The sequence below is a fragment of the Heloderma suspectum genome, chromosome 7 (genome assembly GCF_057233095.1).
Source record: "Heloderma suspectum isolate Gila_16-S chromosome 7, 16-S_ref, whole genome shotgun sequence".
Taxonomy (NCBI): domain Eukaryota; kingdom Metazoa; phylum Chordata; class Lepidosauria; order Squamata; family Helodermatidae; genus Heloderma; species Heloderma suspectum.
In genome coordinates, this window is record NC_139464.1 from 61,024,978 (window position 1) to 61,045,191 (window position 20,214).

General features: G+C 42.5%; 1 protein-coding gene across 1 annotated transcript in view; it reads right to left on the bottom strand.

Annotated features, from left to right (window-relative positions):
* TMTC2 (transmembrane O-mannosyltransferase targeting cadherins 2) overlaps positions 1 to 17,152 on the bottom strand; it is a 254,255-nt gene extending 237,103 nt beyond the window's left edge. The window contains exon 1 of the mRNA XM_084810388.1: positions 17,044 to 17,152. Within this exon, the coding sequence (XP_084666514.1) occupies positions 17,044 to 17,126 (83 nt within the window). The 5' untranslated portion in view covers positions 17,127 to 17,152. The remainder of the gene's footprint in view (positions 1 to 17,043) is intronic.
* Between the last annotated feature and the right edge of the window lie 3,062 nt (positions 17,153 to 20,214).

Consider the following 20,214-nt stretch of genomic DNA (forward strand, 5'->3'; position numbering starts at 1 on the left):
ACCCCTTGGCTTCCAGATCTTAGCTAGCTTAAAAGCATTGTTCATCCTAATTCTATCAGTATTGTTCATAAAAGTTCTGTTATGTCTCTGCGTTCCTTGTCTTATGCGCTGTTTAACCAATCTGTTTTATGTCTCAGCTAGTAAAACTGCTGCCCTCTATGCTCTAATAGCCCAACAAGAGGCTAAGTAATATGTATGTCACAAAAAGCTTTGTATGGTTATCAGAAATGCTATAATTGTAATAAAATTATGCATTTAAGGGGGGAATGTAGCAGCCATATCAGGGGTCAGACTAAGTAGCCTCATGCAGTCTCATGCTTCATGTTCTTGCTGAGCTCTTTCTCCCTTGAATATATTGTTGTAAGCTGACGAGACACAGGAATTCCTTATCTTGTCAAAGGTCATACAATTGTATATCTTGTTCTCTGCTGTTCTCTCCTGTTCTCTCCTTATCATGGCTACCCTATAACCCAGTTCTTGTATTATAAACAATGGTGCTAGGAGGAAAAATGTTGAGGATTGCAACCCCATGCGGGAGGGGGAGGAGGAGCCGTTTCATATGTGTCACAATGTCTATAAAACCAATGTGCTAATGTAAATCGGGGCTTCTGGCTCTTTGGAAACGATTCCAGCCTTAAGCCCGCGCGTTAAATAAAGAATCTCTTTTTCCTTCACTCCGTGGTCTCTCTGACTCTGGGTTCTGCAACAATACTAGCATATAGATGAATGAATGCATGGATGTGAAGTATTGCTCTAGCAACCGGCCACCCAGAGATCAAGGTCATTGCTAAAACAACCAAAGCTGATGCAGAGCTCAAATGTAAGGCATTTTGTTAAGACAACATACCTGACCTAAGTCCCTGCTTTGAACATTCAGCCTTGAACGGAAGAAAACAGACCTATCAACTGAAACCATCTTCTTTGGTCTGCTAGACTATTTTCAATTGTGCTAGATAACTTTTTAAAAGCAGGCACAGACGACCCTAATCTGTAAGGCCTTAACTAAAGTAGAAAATGTACAATCCAAATGTACAATAGCATTGCAACCATGCTATTTTGGGTAGTGCCAAGTCACTTCTGGTTCTAGGTGTGTTCACTTGCCCCCACTCAAGTGAAAGAAGCATATCCACACAGGGATAACATGGTAAAATCTAGACAGTTAAAGAATTAAAATAATTGTCCTGACCACAGTCACCAAGATCTATGCTAGGTTTGAAGAATCACTGACCATTTGTATGTCTGCCACACATGCTAGCTAACTAGAGAGTCAAAGTTCAACTTTCCCTTTGTTTAGCAACAGCTTCATGAATAGAGAAGGAATCTTGCAGACCAGACCAGTTGACTATTAGTAATGCTTTGTACTCCCATGCGGAAAATCCTGGTTCAATTACCTGTCAGTCTTTGCTCCCATGACTAGTTGGGTTTGGCAGTATTTATGGCTCCTGAGAAGGAGGAAGGCTTCAAGTAATTCAACAGTTACTTTACAAAGGACTTAAGAAGTTTTACTGAGAAAGTTCCAGGTGGCTCACTCTACAGAAGGAAAGAAGGCAAAAATATTGACTTTTGAAATGTTTGGTAAGTAGTATGTCCTAAAATTCATTAACATTATGGCTGATAAACACAATCTAAACCACAATACTGATTTTCAAGGCACCTTACTTCATGAAAAATTGTCATTACGATTAATATTTTCCAAGAGAAAAATATTGACATATAGAGGTTTGCCAAAATGAATTGCTTGCCTGCTGTACACATGTTTCTGTTAATAAAAGCTGCTAGTTTTGAAAAGTGTAGCAACATTGTACTATAATATTAACAGTGAACGTCCATTTTTTTTCTTTTCTAGAATTCATTACCAAAAGAAGAAGAGGTGCTTCAATATCCTCTTCCCAGGAAAATTACATTAAAACTATAGAAGTACCTAGCAGACTATAACAATGTTATTCCTATTTTATTTCCCCCTCTATTCTCTGACCACCATCAGTTCCAATTAAAGCAAAATTGTCTGCAAAACATCACTAGGGTACAAAAGGTACAATGTTGAACCAAACTTCTAGCAATGAGCTGAAAACCAATAGCCCTGCATGGTTTTTTGTCAACATGACAACCTGCCTATACAATCTGTTCCACCCTTTTGAAAAGAGGTAAGAAGAATCCACATGGTCAGTCATGCGAAAAAGACACAAAGAGTTCAAAGGTTACTAAACCTCAAAGACCAACAAGTAGACCTCAACTATCAAGAATTGTTCCAAAGCCAGATCCAAATTAGCTTAAGGATCCAGAATGTTAATGGCTAAAGGTTTAGCACATCCGGAAAAAGTTACATTTCAATGTTGAGTATTTCAGTGTTTTTGAAGTGCATGGTATTTTTTTTTTTAAGTTAAAATCTCAACAGTTCAGCAAAGGTTGGATTACAAAAATGAAAGATCCAATGAAACAAAACGATTTCATCATCTGTTACAAGTAAAACTAGTAAAATTATCTACTACATAAAACTTAATAGTTGAAACTGCCTTAAGAGGTTTGTAGCCATCCATATCCACCTGTTTCAGCTGTAAACTCTTCCTCACAAAGACCTAACTTGAGTTTCAAACTGTGATCAGCAGTTAAGAAAAGAAAATTAGATGACCAGGAAAACAAAAAGGTACTGAAATATAAAGCCATATCTAGAACAGCTATTTCTGGAATCCATTCTTAGGAAATTCAAGAACTCAAAGAAGGGTTAGTACACAAGCCACTCAATCAATATGATTGCATAAATCCTGGAATTATAGATCCTTTGGTGTATTGGTTCACCAACTAACCAGACGATTCATTCTGCAAGGGAGCAGAGAGAGTAACCCTAACCCCAACCAAGGACCAGCTAAGGGATATTAGGAAGGGTCAGAAGTTCTTCTCTGCCGGCGGAGAGGAACTGGGTCCAGAGCCCCCTCACTCCCCCAACACACCCCTGGATTGGGATTCCAGTGTACACCAGCTCCAGGCTGGCGTAGGTATTTTCCCTCCCACTGAAAGCAAATTTTAAAAGCAAAGATCCGCTAGGAAAAAAGGCAGAAAAACCAAGAAAACTTTCTCCCACCCTGTCCAGAGTGAGCCAGCAGGGATCTGGAAGTGGAAGATTGTCTGCAATGAAACTACCCACCTTACTGCATTTAGGATTACTCCGCCCAGCTGCATACCAAAACACATTTACTAACTAAGGAGGAAACCCCACTGAAGACAGCAAAACTTCTGAGTAAACATACAAAGGACTGCTGCACTGTAAATGTTGTTAAACCAAGAACTCCAACCATGAAGGAGCTGTGAATTAGGATCCAAACATCTGCAATAGAAAGACCAGAGCTGAAAACCCAAGTAAAACCTAATCCAAAAGCCTCATGTTGTTTAACTACTCAGACTCGAGGAGACTATACACACCAGGTAGCCCTTCAGTTTTAAAAATTGTGTTATTGCGTTTTTAGATCTTTGCACTGCTGCTAGCTTTTATCTTGGTTTCTATTTTGGTTTTACTCAGTTTTAAACTTATGGTTCTATATTATGTTTTACTATGTTATTGTATTTTATAGTTTTAAGCTTTGTCTTGTAAACTGCCCAATGAGTTTCAGCTAATGGACAGTAAGTTAGCCATTGCATTAACTGGGGACACCCCATATTTTAAATTAATGTTATGGGTTCATCAAGACGTAAAAATTTTAATGCAGCAGATTCCCCTCCCCCTGTTTAAAGTCCCAACCACCCCCAATGCTATTGCATGATGTACATCATTACAAGTTTCAGATGCATCTCTCTTACTGGCTGATGAGCCTACAATCTGGCAGAGTTCCAAGACCTGAGCCACTAGTCAATGTCAAACTTTTTTTAAAAAATAATCATTTTAGACATTCATAAACATGTTATTTTATTTATAAAAATCTGAAATAAGATACTGCCCTCAATGCTACCATGGTCTTTGAGAATTTTTCTACAGAGGTTTTTAAATCAAAGCTACATTAGATACATTACAGCAAAGCTACATTAGTGTGTGTGTGTGTGTGTGTGTGCACGCGCGCGTCTGTGTGTGTTTGATAAGCACATGTATGCCCCAATTCTAAATTCTAAATATACTAACTGCTGTTCAGATCCCTAAATAAAGCACCCGATTGCTTTAATGATTTCTTGCTATGGTATTCCTCTCCTCCTTGCTTAGCCACACCTTGCTTTTGTAAACTCTGGGAAGTTTAAGCATTTGTTTGCAGTTTGACTGGGGAAGTGGTTACTGTCACAAAAATTGTAAATACACCAGATACATGCATGCACTCTTCCATATTTGCAAGCAGCATTGCTTGTTTTGCATATTAACTCACTAAGCTGGTTTGGTATTACTCAACTGTGGCGCCCATCTGTGGAATTCTCTCCACAGGGAGGTTCATCTGGTGCCTACATTAATATATTTCCAGCATCAGGCAAAGACCCTTTTCATTTTCCAAGGTTTAAAATATCTGATGAGTTTTAATATCCCCAACTGTTTTACTGCTGCTATTTAATTGTTTGATTATACTATTATTGTTTTTGTTTATTTTGAGAAGCACTCTAATAGTTCATTGAAAGATGGTACACAAGATTTATAGAAGTAAAATACTACGTTTGATATATAGTTCAATATAGTACATCCAAACTGGGACAACTATGATTTGTGCAAGCCACAGTTTGCCCAGTTTGTATGCAACAGAAAGGGGCAGTTTGCCATGAAACTGAAAGTCAAGGAGAGAGTAAGAGGAGAGCCCAAAACCCATTCATGTAACCATGATTTGAACTGACCCATTATGATTCTTATTAAAGCCAAAGGCACTTACTCCTCAAAGAACTCATTCCAGATTTGTAACACCTATTAGTTGTGTACTCTACTGTCAAAGTGCTATACAACAGATGGCAATCTAAACCTGCTAAGTGATGGGAAGGAGAGATTAAAAAATTAAGACTACCAGAAATCTGTTTATCACCAGTGCTAAACTGTGTCAGTAATATTTCCAAAAATTGTACTCTTCAATCAGGTCACACTTCCAGAGGGATAGAACTTCACTTTAAGGTGCCTTTCACACATACCTCACCAGTAGATATCTCATCAGCACAACTTGAATTAAACGCAAGTAACAACTGCCGTTTTCAGCACACAAATACAGATACAGACACACATCTCAGATTAACCTCAAGACTCAACAGTTATAACTGTAGTGTGAGACTGGAGCAGTTGTGCTTTTGCTCCTTTGGTCCATCATCCTCCAATATGCAAAAAGAAACAAATTGATTTCTCAAAGTATACGAATTAGCACCTCCTTTTTAAACTAGGTCTCCTGCACATATATCCTAAAACAGCCTTTCCAAACTTGGTTCCCTCCAGAAATTTTGGATGACAACTCCCATAATTCCTGACCATTGGTCATGTTGGGTGGGGCTGATGGGAGTTGAAGTCCAAGACATCTGGACAGCACCAAACTGGGGAAAGCTACCTTAAGGTAGAAACCTCACTGAATATATCCACCTGGCTTCCACATCACCTTGCAATACATCATCTCATGGTCCATTCTTACACCATTTCTAACTCATTCCCTCCCAGCATCACATCATCTCTGGTTTTACCGGATGTACATTTCCATGCCTCTCCTTCCAGCAATTCACATGTGGTCATGACCAACAATTTGTGAAAGCCTCATCCTTGTTTGGTAATAGGCCCCTAAACAATAAGATATACAATATTGTTTGCATGGGAGACATACTTGTTGGTGTATCACACCTCTGAGGGATACCACCACCCATTTCTCTTAAGGACATGGGAGGTCAAATTAAAAAAAAAAAAAGTGGAAAAACCTGCAATGCAGACAGTGCCCATACCACTGCAGATCTCTACGGAAATCACACATTCAATTTAAAAAACCATATACAAATCAAGAGACAGATGGCAATAAATGTTCTGTTGTGTTCATATTCTCATTTTTTGCAGTACGTATATTGGATCAATTGCCAGATAGTCTCACGTGATAGGCCCAACAGAAAACCTGAGCAACAGCATATTAATTTGACATAATTTTAATTGACACAATTGTTTCAGATAATGCACATCTTCAAATTACAGTAAGATTTATTGTTTTAGTAAGATTTAATGTCCAAGTGATAGAACAACAAATTTCTTCACACAAATTTTTGAAATACTAATTTCTATGTGCTCTACATAATCAAACGGGTCTAACAGAAATGTCCCTTTGAAGTTTATATTATTGATATAATAAAGATGGTATTTTTATTATTACATTATTACTATTACTATTAAATTATTATTAGATTTATATCCCACCCTTTCTCACAAAGAGCCCAGGATGACATAATGTTGACATTACGGTTTTGCTACACAGGCATATCGCTTATCAAGTCAATCAGTCTTCAGACCATTTCAAACATAATAAGCACAGATTAATAACAAGCAATAAATACCTCAATCTTAAAACACAAAACTTAAAACTAACATAAAAGAATCTAAGATTAAAGTAAAAGTTACATACACATTTTAACAAAATGAGGTTTTATAAACCCATTAAGACCCCACATAATTTAAAAGCTGTAACATGGTTCATTCAATCAGACAGTTCTTTCCTTTTCTTTTTTCCTTAAACTGGCCCCCTTAACTGCAAAGAGGGCAACCCTCTGAGTCATAAACTGGTTAGATCTGCATAAGAGAAAACTCAGCTTATCCTCAACTGCCCAATTTCTCATATTACCAAGAAATTGCGATAATGTTCCCTACAACCTGAATTATGTCAGCCATCTTAAAATTGCTTTAAATTAGCACTGCTTACCAACTAAAGTTTTCTTTAGTTTATTTGCCTTTAACCAATCAGTTGATTAAATTTAAATTATTTGCATATTTGCCTGTGAGAAGGAGAGGAAGCAACAGCCAACCAGGCAATCTGCCACCATTCAGAACATAAGAAGAGCCATGCTGGATCAGACCAAGGGTCCATCTAGTCCAGTGTATTCACACAGTGGCCAACCAGCTGTTGACCAGGAACTCACAAGCAGGACACAAGTGCAACAACACTCTCCCACCCACGTTCCCCAGCAACTGGCGTACATAGGCATACCGCCTCTGGCACTGGAGGTAGCACACAGCCATCAAGCCTAGTAGCCACTGACAGATGTCTTCTCCAGGAATTTGTCTAACCCTCTTTAAAAGCCATCCAACTTGGTGACCATCACTACATCCTGTGGTAGCAAATTCCATAGTTTTAACTAGGAGCTGTGGGAAGAAGTACTTCTTTTTATCTGTCTTGAATCTCCCACTAATCAGCTTCATGGGATGACCCCAGGTTCTAGAATTATGAGGGAGAAAAAAAAGTCTCCCTATCCACATTCTCCACACCACGCATAAATTGTACACCTCTATCATGTCTCCCCTTACCCTCCTTTTTTCCAGCCTAAACAATCCCAGCTGTTGTAACTTTTCTTCATAAGGGAAACGCTGCAGTCCCTGATCATTTTAGTTGCCTTTTTCTGCACTTTTTCCAGTTCTACAAGATCCTTTTTTAGGTGTGGTGACCAGATCTGTACGCAGTATTCCAAGTGTGGTTGCACCATAGATTTGTATAAGAGCAGTATGACATTGACAGTTTTATTCTCAATTCCTTTTCTAATTATGCCTAACATGGAGTTTGCCTTTTCTACAGCAGCTACACACTGGATTGACATTTTCATTGAGCTGTCCATCACAACCCCAAGGTCTCTTACTTGGTTGATCACCACTAGCTCAGATCCCATCAGGTTATACTTGAAATTGGGATTTTTTTGCCCCAACATGCATCACTATACACTTCCTTATATTGAACTGCATTTGCCATTTAGATGCCCATTCTCCCAGTTTGGAGAGATCCTTTCGGAGCTCCTCACAATCCCTTTTTGTTTTAACCACCCTAAATAATTTGGTGTCATCCGCAAACTTGGCCATTTCACTGCTCACCCTTAATTCCAGATCATTATAAACAACTTGAAAAGCATTGGTCCCAATACAGTTCCCTCTGGGACCCCACAATTTACTTCCCTCCATTGGGAGAATTTACCATTTATTCCTACTCTCTGCTTTCTGTTCTTTAGCCAGCTACTGATCCATAAGAGGACCTCTCCTCTTATTTCATGACTGCTAAATTTGCTCAGATGTCTTTGGTGAGGGACTTTGTCAAAAGCCTTTTGGAAGTCCAAGTATACAATGTCTACCGGATCCCCCACCCTGTCTACTGAGACTCTCAAAGAACTCTAAAAGGTTAGTGAAACAGGACTTACCTTTGCAGAAGCCATGTTGATTCTTTTTCAGCAGGGCTTGTCCTTCTACATGCTTAGTAATTTTATCTTTAATAATGCCTTCAACCAATTTACCCGGAACAGAAGCTAACCAGCCTATAATTTCCCAGATCCCCCTGGATCCCTTTTTGAAAATTGGTGTTACATTGGCCATCTTCCAGTCCTCTGGTACAGAGGCTGATCTTAGGGACATGTTGCATATTTTGGTTAGAAGATCAGCAATTACAGAGTTCTTTGAGAAATCTGGGATGGATACCACCTGGGCCCGGTGATTTATTTGTTTTCAGTGGTTGAGAAGTTCATATTTTGTCGCCACTATTTGCCTCGGTTCCTCAGACTCCCTTCCTTGATATAATAATTTTATTTTTTTTATGAAAACAACAACATAAACACACAATACACATACAATCCTAACAGATATTTTAGTGTAAGATATCTACCTTTGGCTCCCTTACACAACAAATGCTTATTATTGTTCTCTGCTTCTTATCTTAGTTGTATATCATACATTGAGTTCACAGACATTATCTCATTTCTCTCCTAATTTTTAACAAAAGGAAAACTAACCATCTCAAAGTTCAAAATCCACATACATAGATATCATTTTTCTCTGTTTCTTGTACAAATTCTATAAAAGGTTTCCGATCTAACATAAATTTAGTTGTTGAACCTTCTTTAATTATAATAGTAAGTTTTGCCATCTCTGCCAGCTCCATCATTTTCATGATCCACTTGCTCACAGTTGGTATTGTTTCATTCTTCGACTTTTGTGCATACAATAACCTTGGAGCCATTGTCATGTAGAGAAAGAGGGTTCCCCCCTTCTCTTTTACTGTTTATCTGTTAGACCCAATAAAAAAGTTTCTACAATGATTTAAAGAAATAAAAAGTTAAATAGGCTGTAATACTTATTTAAAAATGTAAACAGTCTTAGTACTTTTTCCCCCCTCTCCTTTCTCTGCAAGAACCTCTTGAGCTGAATTCGCTTGGTAAAAGTCTGTAACTCCTTGATTTTAATTCAGGTTAGATTTATACAACTGCCATACTTCCACTTTTTGCTGTGCAAGTGGTGCTTGCTGGTAGCTTAAGTGTCCAAATACTATGATTGGAGCTCATCTGTCCTTGTAGTCTCTTAGTTAATTAAGAGTTTCAAAACAGCGTTTCAGTAGATGATTAACTGCGGCGACTAACCTTAGTTTTGAGCCCCTTTGCATCCTCCAAAAAGGTAGCTGATCTTCTAAGATTTCATCTGAATGGCACTGTAGGCTTCCCCTTTATTTTCCAGGGGGAAAAGGGGTTTCTCAACCTTTTCACAGCTGTTTGAAAAAAGCAACCTGCGGAGCCCCGGTAAGGACGACATGGCTCCTTACCGGAAGTCCCTCAGACTCCCTTCCTGGAAACATCAGTTCAGGCACAGGTATGTGTCCTATTATCTTCTGCAGTGAAGACGGATACAAAAGAATTCATTCAGCTTTTCTGCAATCTCCTTGTCCTCCTCTAGTGCTACTTTAACTCCATTGCCATCCAATGGTCCAACTGCCTCCCTAGTTGGTTTTCTGTTTCTGATACACTAAAATAATTCTTTATTGTTGGCCTTGATACTGTTAGCAATATGCTCTTCAAAACACTTTTATTGTGCAAGCTTGTGGTCCCTTTTGTTTTCCTCACTTGGGTAAGGCTTCCATTTTCTGAAGGAAGTCTTCTTTTCTCTAACAGCTTCCTTGAAGCTGCTCATTATCCATGGCACTGACCTCTTGGATTTGGCACTACCTTTCCTAACCTGTGATTTACATTTTAGCTGAGCTTCTATTATTGTGGTTTTGAGTAATCTCCAAGAATTCTGAAGGGATTTAACCCTTGTAACTCCCCCTTTTAGCTTCCTTTTCACCAGTTTCCTCATTTTAGAGAAGTTTCCTCTTTAGAAGTCAAATGTGACTGTGCTGGATTTCCTGGGCAATTTTCCACTTAAATATATGTTAAATCCGATAGCGCTGTGGTCGCTCTTTCCAATTGGTTCAAAAACACTGCCTTCCCCACCGGTTTCACAAAGCTGGGCTGGGCCTCTCCTCCCCTCACAAAAGCAATTCCATCCAACTGCCTATGAGCAGGAAAGGAAGAAGTCAGCCAGGTGATCTGCCACTATCGCCTTCCCCAGCTGCTGCTGCTTCATGAAACAGGGTCTGGGCCTCCCCTCACAGATCCATTCCAACCAACTGCCCTATGAACTGAAGAGGAAGTAAAGAAGCCAGCATGTGTGGTGGTTAGAGTGGTGGATTCGGACTCAGGAGATCTGGGTTCTAGTCCCCACTCAGCCACTAAGCTCACTGGGGGCGCAATCCTATGAGATCCCCCTGGGTACACGTAAGTCTCCGAACTCAGAGGCTTATGTGTATCCAATGCAGAGCAGTAGGAGCCTTACGCCTCCCGCTTTGCATTCAAGCTAGATGATGATTTCGCCTGTCTAGCAGAGGCTCTGTGGAGGTGGAGGGAAGGAGGCTGGGATGGCAATAGGATATATCATATGGCTGCCATCCCAGTCTCCTCCCCTCCCCTAGAAATGCCCCCTTCTCCCCATCTCTGCACTCTGTTTTCGAAGCATGGAGATGTAGCCAGTGCAATTCTCTCTGCATTGGGTATGAGGGGGAGGCAGAGGGGGTGAGCACAGTTTCCTGGCTGCAAGGTTGGTGCCCTGGCTCCTAGGTCAGATCCAGGAAACCAAAATATCCTAAGTCCCCCAAATACTGTCTAGGGGACATAGGATTGCTCCCTCAGTGACTCTGGGCCAGTCACTGACTCTTCGCCCAACCTATCTCACAGAGTTGTTGTGAGAATAAAATGGAGAGGAGGAAGATCACATAAGCTGCCTTGGCTTCCTTGCAAGAGGAAAAAAAGGTGGGATATAAATGTAATAAATAAATAATTAAACTCTCTCCATCACCGTCTCTTTAAATAGGCTTCTAAAACATTTTTTATTATATAAATCCTCCCTCCCTAGCTCTTATTCCTTGTGTGTCATTTCTTAAATTTAAACTGCAACCTTGACAGTCATGTTACTATCTTTGTAAGCCTCTCTGGGAGCCTATTCGGCTAAAGAGCAGGGTATAAATACTGAAAACAAATATCACCAAAGCCCGAACATACATGCTTTCTGAGGATACAGGAGGAAGTGTAGTAATTTATACTTTAATAAAACACCAGTGTTCAAAAAAAAGGCTATGTCTGACATTTCTAATTCCTTATTAACAAGACACACCAGAGTCAAAATAGCACCTGTCCCCTTTGCAAAAAAAAAAAAAAAGAAAGAAAGAAAAACAAATCTGTTCTTCAAACCCAACCCTACAGATTAAGATGGGGTCCCCAATAGTTAATCTACTAAGGGTGAAATCCTACGCATGTTTAAACAGAAAAAAGTCGTACAACTCCCAGCATCCTCCAGCAAGCCTGGGAGTTGTAGGAATTTTTTATGTCTAAACATGCACAGGATTTCCCCCTAGATTAGTTAATTAATGAAACCTAGAACAGCTTAAAACATATTTTAACATTTGGTGAAGTAGCATGCACTACAGATTTTTCTATAATGATGAGGTTTCAAACATTCCAAGAGGCAGTGATACAGGAAAAAAATGTATAATATTTCCCACTCTTTGCACTTGCTGAAAGGAGAATACAAGCACCCCCTCAGAAGGCAGATGAATGCATGAGATCCCTTTGAAACATTACAGAACTGTAAAAAAAAGGGGTGGGGAATGCACTATCTCTTGGAACTTGCAAAAGCACTCACAAGTGCTGTAGATTAAGTTGCAAAAGGAAAAACCACATGCCTAATTCAAAAAAGATTTGTTTACATTGAAACTAAGCTCCTTCAAAGCCATCAGTTTTGTAGGAATAGTTTATCACCGAAGGTTAAAGGGCAATACAATAATACTACTATCTGTAAAGTGTACTGTTTGTTGAGCATTTGGGAGTAGAAGAGAATGCTTCAAGGGGTAAATGCCAGCACTTTTCACTGCAGTTGTGTATGACCTTCAGTAACTTAGACACTAAATCTTACACATTCTAGTTACATACCAACATTCACTTGTCCTCTTACTACAAATCACATTGATAACTTGTACCTCAATATAAATACTGACCTGCCAGCCAGTCAAGCTAAACAGCACAATTGTAAATAGAAAACCATTTTTCAAGTATGGTAGTCCAACTGCAGCCATAGGCATCTTTAGCAGTCCTCTCTCTCTCTCTCTCTCTCTCTCACACACACACACACACACATATTCTGCTTTAAAAGAATGAGAATTGCCTGTGCCCTGAGCAAAGACTAAGAAAACTGTTTCTTGCTGGATTAGTTTAACACTCTGCAGCAAAATAACAAAGACAAGTTTCAACACTGTGGGAACAAACTCACCTTGTACCTTCTTGCTGCAAAAAACATCTACCAAACCCTATTTTCCCTGTCCCACATACATCAAGACATACATCATGGCAGATTATGTTTAGTATGTGATATCACTTTCAATTGATCCTTTAATCTTTGCAGACAATTTAAGGGACATGAGGACTTTAAAAACTACAGAAGTCACCAGGTTGGGAGCCGGGGGGGGGGGGGGGGAATTGATTTGGAATGACTACTGAGACGACATGCATTTTCATATACTACAGTAAGATCTGGAAAAGGCTCCCCACTCCCACCCCTTCAATCACATCTTTGAATCAGCAGTACTTAATTTGTATGTATCATGCCTTCATAGAATCTTCCCACATAGGGTTATATAGGGACATGTAGTATGTCAGACCTTTCCAAGACACTTCTTAAACTCAAAAAAACCTATTTATTTATTTATTTATTGCATTTATATCCCACCTTTTTTCCTCTTGCAAGGAACCCAAGGCGGCTTACATTATCCTCCTCCTCTCCATTTTATCCTCACAACAACAACCCTGTGAGGTGGGTTGGGCTGAGAGTGTGTGACTGGCCCAAAGTCACCCAGTGAGCTTCCATGGCCGAGTGGGGACTAGAACCCAGATCTCCCAGCTCCCAGTCGAACACCCTTGCCTCTACACCACACTGGCTCCCTAATTTATGCCATTTTACTTAAAATGGCATAAATTTATGCCATTTTACTTAAAATGAAATTTGGTCTCAGAATACAGCCAATAGTGTTTTGAGACTGTAAATAACTTTCTTCTATGCCATCCTTGCAAACCGTTTTCTATTACTTTATATAATCAAGAAATTCTTCTTGATGTAAAAAGGGTTTTATAACACTACTTAATCTTAGGCAACCAACTAAAACACAGAAAGCAATTACAAGCAGCTTTTATATAGTAATATTGATCACTGTATGAATAAGAAAAACAGTCTAAATTAATGCCATATTTGATAGAACAGGAATTTGGCACTGCTCTGGAACTGATCATCAACTTCAAAGTTTAAATGCACATTTTTTATTCCATTTAGGCTGTAAGTATTACCTAAATCCCACCTAGAAAGCAGTATTCCATAGATCTTCCTCAGTTCGCATTTCCTAGAGTTAGAGAGAGAGAGAGAGAGAGAGAGATGCTCCTGATGGTCAGCATAATTCTGTGACTGTAGTTGAAATATTTTAGGTTTACTGCTTCTTAAATAGATTTGTAGTGGTAAACTAGATAAGCATTCACTAGCTTGCAGTTTTCATTTCTCCTTCTTTCCCATGATAATTGAAAATGTTCTAATTAACTGACCTACTGCACAGAATAATCAATAATTTCAGTTTACACATGCCAGTTAATTTCTGAATTCAAGAAGTATTTATGTCTTTAGCTTTTAGATAAATTAAGCTAACCTGTACTTTAAAATGTCATTTAACCAATGCAAGCTTAATACTCAGCACCAATTAAAAGAACAGAAAAATACATAGACAGCAATTTAAGTGCCGCTAACATTCTCTAATGTCATTAAGACACAATTATGTTCATATCAACAAAGAGCTTGTTTAGTAATATTTTGAACTACAATCCAACTTTAGCCAATTTAAATTGGCAAAGAGCACTAAATCCTCGGTCTGTGTCCCCAGACAACCTAGAATCTTCCCTAGATAGTTCTGTGGGCACAGCTACAAAGGTTTTCAGATTCTTAGGTATGATCACCACACTTTTAAGCATCCAAACAACCAGATGCACAGCCCTGGCAATGTATGTTACTTAGTACCATGTCAATATCCTCTACTGCCATGACACATATGTTAACAAAGCAGAATGTATTGTCCAGCAGTATCAAATTTTATTTCTAAAGCTTTCATATTGTTTTTCCATAAAAATGTGCAAAGCAATGTATAATCGATCATTAAAACCACTCTTTATGGCCTTTAAAACACCAATAATACTCTACGATGTAATTAATGATTTCGTTAAATACTTAGAAGAAAGGAAAGCACGCCTTAAAACTGGGAAATTCTTTCTGTCTAAATTGCTGAAGTGTTAATCTTTTACTGCTAAGAATGAGACACTGAAGCTGGCGTTCAACTTTTGTAAAACTGAAAGAAGCAAATTACGCGTTTATCCTACTGGTAACCCCCTAACTATAGCAGGTGCAGCACACAACAAAGTAGAACGAAGAGCAACTAATTGACTTAAGTGCAGACAGATTACGTCCAAAGGCAAATGCTTGTGCTTCGCAAAGCCAAAGTGGATCCATCTCCTGCCTATGCCTGTGAAAGTCTGAGACATCCTTTCTGGCAATCGTTATGCTGCTCTCCCTCTCGCATTTGTCCCCACACCCCCTCTCCAAATACTCAAACATGAGAGAATAATATATTTGAAGTCACAGTTGAGTTCTGTTTGTTGACAACAGTGTAACCTAATGGACATATGAAGGCAGAACTGTTGAGGTACCATTTGCAAGATCCACAGCAGTCTTACTTTGGGCTTTTAAGACACTGTGGTGTCAAATTACTCCCATTTAGGAGAATTCAAGAAGTGTCCCATCAGTACAAAGCCACTCCACTGAAAGGCAGTTCACCCTAACCCAGGGGATCCATTCACTTTCCACATGGGGAGGGGCTGATGAAAAGCTGTCAAAGTAAATCTATGCTCACTTTTTGGATGGTTTAACGTCAATGGAGCATGCAAACACCCCAGGACAGCTCATAAGCTCAGCCAAGCATGCTGTTCTCCCTAATATATTTTAATTATGCATCTGCTTTAATTGTAATCAGATTAAGTCACCGGAAAAAGGCACAAATTGGAATTTTCTCTAATTGCTAATGAGGCTTTTCTGCAATTTTCTAAACACTGATCCATTTAAGGAAAGGTACAGACAACCAACACAACTGTGACATTTTCTAGAAATCAATGCAGTTTCTTCAACAACACAGTTCAGCTCTCATTAGCTGCCCAAACTCAAAAGAGACAAATTCAAGTCCTTGGGGCTTCATCTTTGCTAATCAGCATAAAGGAATGTTGAATATACAGACCAAGGAGCACAACAGAAATGCTTTCAGAAAAGCTGCTCAGCAGATCTTTAGAGAACAATGCACGCGCGGGCACATAAGCGTTCAAACACAGACAGTCTCTAATTCTCAAGTAAGTACTGCCCCTGTGAGTAAAATTAAAGCAGAGGCTTCCCATTCCAGGGCTTAATGTGAATCAAAGCTCAATGCATTACAAGTTTTCCAAACTCAGAGGTCCTCCTATGAGAACGCTAAACAAGAGCATGAGCAAAGTGCCTTCCCCTCACCCACAAAGAACTTTGACACATCTCTGAAATGTAGACGTAAAGGCTTCCAAGTTAGAAAGCCCAATTTCTAACAAGGTTTGAGCTTCGACACCTTCCTCTTCCGATTTTAAAGGCACCCCCATTCCCTTTATACACTTACTACACCTTGCCTATATGAGAGTTTAAGGAAGTGGCAAACTCTCCGGAAACAAAAGGGACAAGAGAAACACGGGAAATCTGCCCAGGAAAGTAATCACTTGTGTGCGGATGGAGGGGAAGAGTTTTTCCATCTCAAACCAGGCGTAACATCATTTAATGTACCGCTGTGAGGCTGTGGATTGGGAAAAAAGAAAAAGTGTAACATCTTTTTGGGGGGGGGGCAGAACACACGTGTTCATGGAATGATTCCCCACAAAGCAGCGATCTGCCTTCCCCAAAACTTGTGCAAGTGCGACAAGAACAACAAAAAGTGGGAAAGGAGATATCGGGAGAGAGAATGAAAAATAAGAGGTTTATTACAGTTAAGCCTCGGCTACGCTCCCTGCCCGCCTGCTCAGCTGTTTGCCTATTCCTGGCGTGGCCGCGCTCCTTTCCTAATTCGAGCAAACTAACTTGACAGCAGAGGTCCCTCTACAGAGCTTGCAACGTCCTGAATTTACCACGGGGAGCGGGGGGGAGGTAAAGCGAGATTAAATCTATAGAGCACGAAGATGGGAAAGTGGGGGGTGGGGGGGATAATCGGATCAACGCTTCCTCCGCAGGCGGGAGGGAGAGAGAAGAGGCGCGATTACGGAGGTAAAAGGGGAATCCGCGGCAGGAAAGCGCTGGGGAGGGGGCTCCCCCGGCGCCACGTGAGGCCACCGGCGCAGCATGCGACCGCCACGACTTAACTTCTCCCTTTCCCCGCACTCGCACTCGCACACGCACGCCCCAAGGGCTCCCTGCAGCAGGAGGCAACCGCAGCGTCCGGCTGCCTGAGCGCCCGCGCGCCGGCTGGCCGGCGCCGCCTCCGACCTCCGCCCGCCTACCTGTCATCGTAGCAGAAATCCGCGCCGAGGGTGTTGAGGTGCAGGGCGAGCCCCAGGGCGCTGCTCACCAACTCCGCGATCATCGCTCCGCCGCCGCCGCCGCCCTCCCCTGTCCCTCTGCCGCCGCCCCGCCGCGCCGCGCATCCGCCGCGCGCCTTGCCTGCCTGCCTGCCGCCCGCTCCGCCTCGCCCCACGTTCGCTGCCGCGGCCGCGGGTCGCTCGCTCAGCGCCTGCGAGCGCCCAGCATCCTCGCCCACCCCACTTGGCCGAGCGGGCGGGCGGGCGGCGAGCGAGCGCGCGGCGGGAGGAGGCGGCGGCAGCGCCGGCAGCTTTGTGTTGTTCCGTCCGCTCGCTCGCCCGCTCCCTTTACCCCATGGCCGGCCGCGCTGGGCACCGCCGGAGAGCAGCTGCCGCTCTGCGAGGCGCTCGGCCGGAGCGAGCCCAGCTGCTGGCCGCTCACTCCGCCCCCCGCAGCCGCGCTGCCCCGAGGCCCCTTCGCGGCTGAACTGAGCGCGCCGCTGCCGAGGCTCGGAGAGCGCCCGCGTGGGGCTCTCCGAGCTCCCAGCGCGCGTGCGCGCGTGCCATCCCTCCCCCCCCCCGGCCCGCCCCTGCCTCCGCCCCGGCTCCCCCCCGGCCCGCCCTCCTTCCTTCCCTCCCTCCCTCCCTCGCCCTCAGCTCCGCTCGCGCCTGTTGTCTCGCCGGCCTCTTCCCGCCCGCGCTGGCTGGCTGGCTTGCTTGCTTGCTTGCACACAGGAACCCCCTGAAACAAATAGGCTGCTGCTGCTGCTGCAAGAGGAGGGAGAGAGAGAGCGCGCGAGAGAGAGAGAGAGAGAGAGCGAGCGAGCCCGGGGCTGGGAAAGGGCGGAGGGGGAAGAAGAGGTCAAGTCGCGGGAGGGGCAGCGGGAGCGGCTCCGCGTCCGCGGCTGGCGCCGGCTCCCCATCCCTCCCCGAAGCAAGTCAGGTGGAAACTCCTCAGCGCGCCGGAGAAGGATGATGTCGAGCCATTTGTGTGGGGGTTGAAAGCCGGCATTGCCTTGTGCTTGTCTGCCTGCCTGCTGTACAGACCGCTAGGACACCCCTCTCTGCGTGTGCGTGTGTGTAAACGCCACATATGCAGGCAAGCTGAGGAGCCAGCTTGGCTTGTTTGTGAGAAACTTGAAGGCACGTTTAAAAACAAACAGAAGCGACTCGCTGAAAATACTGAGGGCTTTTCAGTAATTTTGCTTTTGAAGAACCCGAGCCTGGCCCAGAGTCCGTGTGTGTGTGTGTGTGTGTTCTAGAATAAAAAAGAAATACCTGAATATCTGAATGGGAGGTTTTCCTCTAGAGCGGGATGGAGACAATGCGTTAGCAGCACTTCAGCAGTTCTCCCGTGAGGTTTCCCGGCCTTGAGTTATGGCGGGGTGGTACTCAGGCTGGTTGAGGCATTGATTGATTTACTCATGGCGTCTGTGTGGCATCCCGTACTGTAAAAGTTTCCTGGGTGGCTTGCCAAGGAGCAAAGAGAAGAAGAATTTAATTACAAAATAGAATCATCAAATCCGAGGGAAAATACCCCCCCCCCGCCGCAAAAAATGACAGCAACAAAACTCGTAGCATCCCAAAATTAAATGCACAGATTTTCAGTGCTATTATTGAAAAGGGGCTAAAAAGCCACCATTTTGGAAGAGTTCCCTCGGCCCCTCCCAAGCCTTTCCTCCATTTTATGTCAGCCACCTGCAACGAAAGTGTTTCTTCGAGTGGCGCACAGCACGAAGCGCGCTGGCCTGCAAGAACACTGCATGCCCAGCTGCATGCGAGAAATCCAGAAGCTTATAACAAGTGTCTTCCCCCCACCCTCTATTATTATTTAACACAATCCTCTCCAGACTCACCAGGCATTAGGCACATTATGGCCTTTTCCCAGGAGTGCCTAGAGTGCTCTTGTGAAGCCTGCTTTTGAATGTCACCAATTTCCCCTGCTGCTTTCAGTTAGTTCCAATGGCCTCAGTGTGTCAGTACCAATCGTGGTAATTTCAGAACTGGGGGTGTGATGTATTATGTGTGAAATATTAAAGCACTGAGAGAGTCTTATTCAACCCGCAATGGATTGCACTGATTTCTTGAGAGGTACTGTGTGTTAAATGTATCTGGTCTTCAGCTTGCAATGGATGTTAATTTACTCCAGCCTAATCTAGCTCTAGGTTCTCCTCTCTGATATGCATAGCTAAAAAAAGAGCAGACATTATTTCCTCCACAAATCAACTGTGGATTAGTTGCTCAAAATTTTTGAATAATTTTTCTTCACTGATTGATTTAAAACCTGTTCCAGTGACCTTTCTACAGCGTGTTCAATGCGATATTCAGCAAAAGGTAAAACTGCAAGAACCCAAAAGCATAGAAATCATTTACAATTACATAAAATGAATGAAGCAATAAATTATTGAAACTGAAGCATTTTGTGTCTGTCTAAACAGTCCCAGTTTCCACTTCTTAGCACAAACCTTGCACTAGGACAGATGGGTTTCTACCTTGTCTGTCTGAACATGCACAGATCTGCTAGTGCAACTAGTTCGGAGTTGGACATGCCCACTGCTACTGAATTGTGTATTTATTGGCTTGGATTTTGTATTCAAATGTGCTCTACATCAGCCTTCCCCAGGATCATTCATCCTGCTAACTGGGGATGATGGAAGTTGTAGTCTAACACATCTGGAGGGCATCAGATTGGGAAAGGATACTTTACATAGTTATGTGACACATCCACTTTTGCATTGGCTGGCCTTTTGACTTTACTTTGATTTTTTTTTCACTCTCTATACCTCTGTATTCAGTGATAGCAGGGCTGGCCCTCCTCTGAGGCAGGGTGAATCCCCTACTCAGGCAGCGGACCAGCACCACACTGGCCCCTCTCCCAGCTTTGGCAAATGCTACAGTGAGCATGCAGCAAGCAAGCAGGGCTCTTTGGAGGGACAGCCCCATCTCTTGGTCTGAGCCCTCTCTCAAAGCGAAAGATGAGGCTAGCAGGCTTTCTGGAGAGGCTGCCCACTCGCCTGCCCAGCTCAACCTTCCCCGGGACACTGGCAAAATACAACCTCCTGGGGAACAGGCTCCCCCCACCTTGCCCTGCAATTGCTAAGCCAGATGCATAAGAAATAAGTGGAGGAAGTGGTAGCTATGGCAATGGAAACT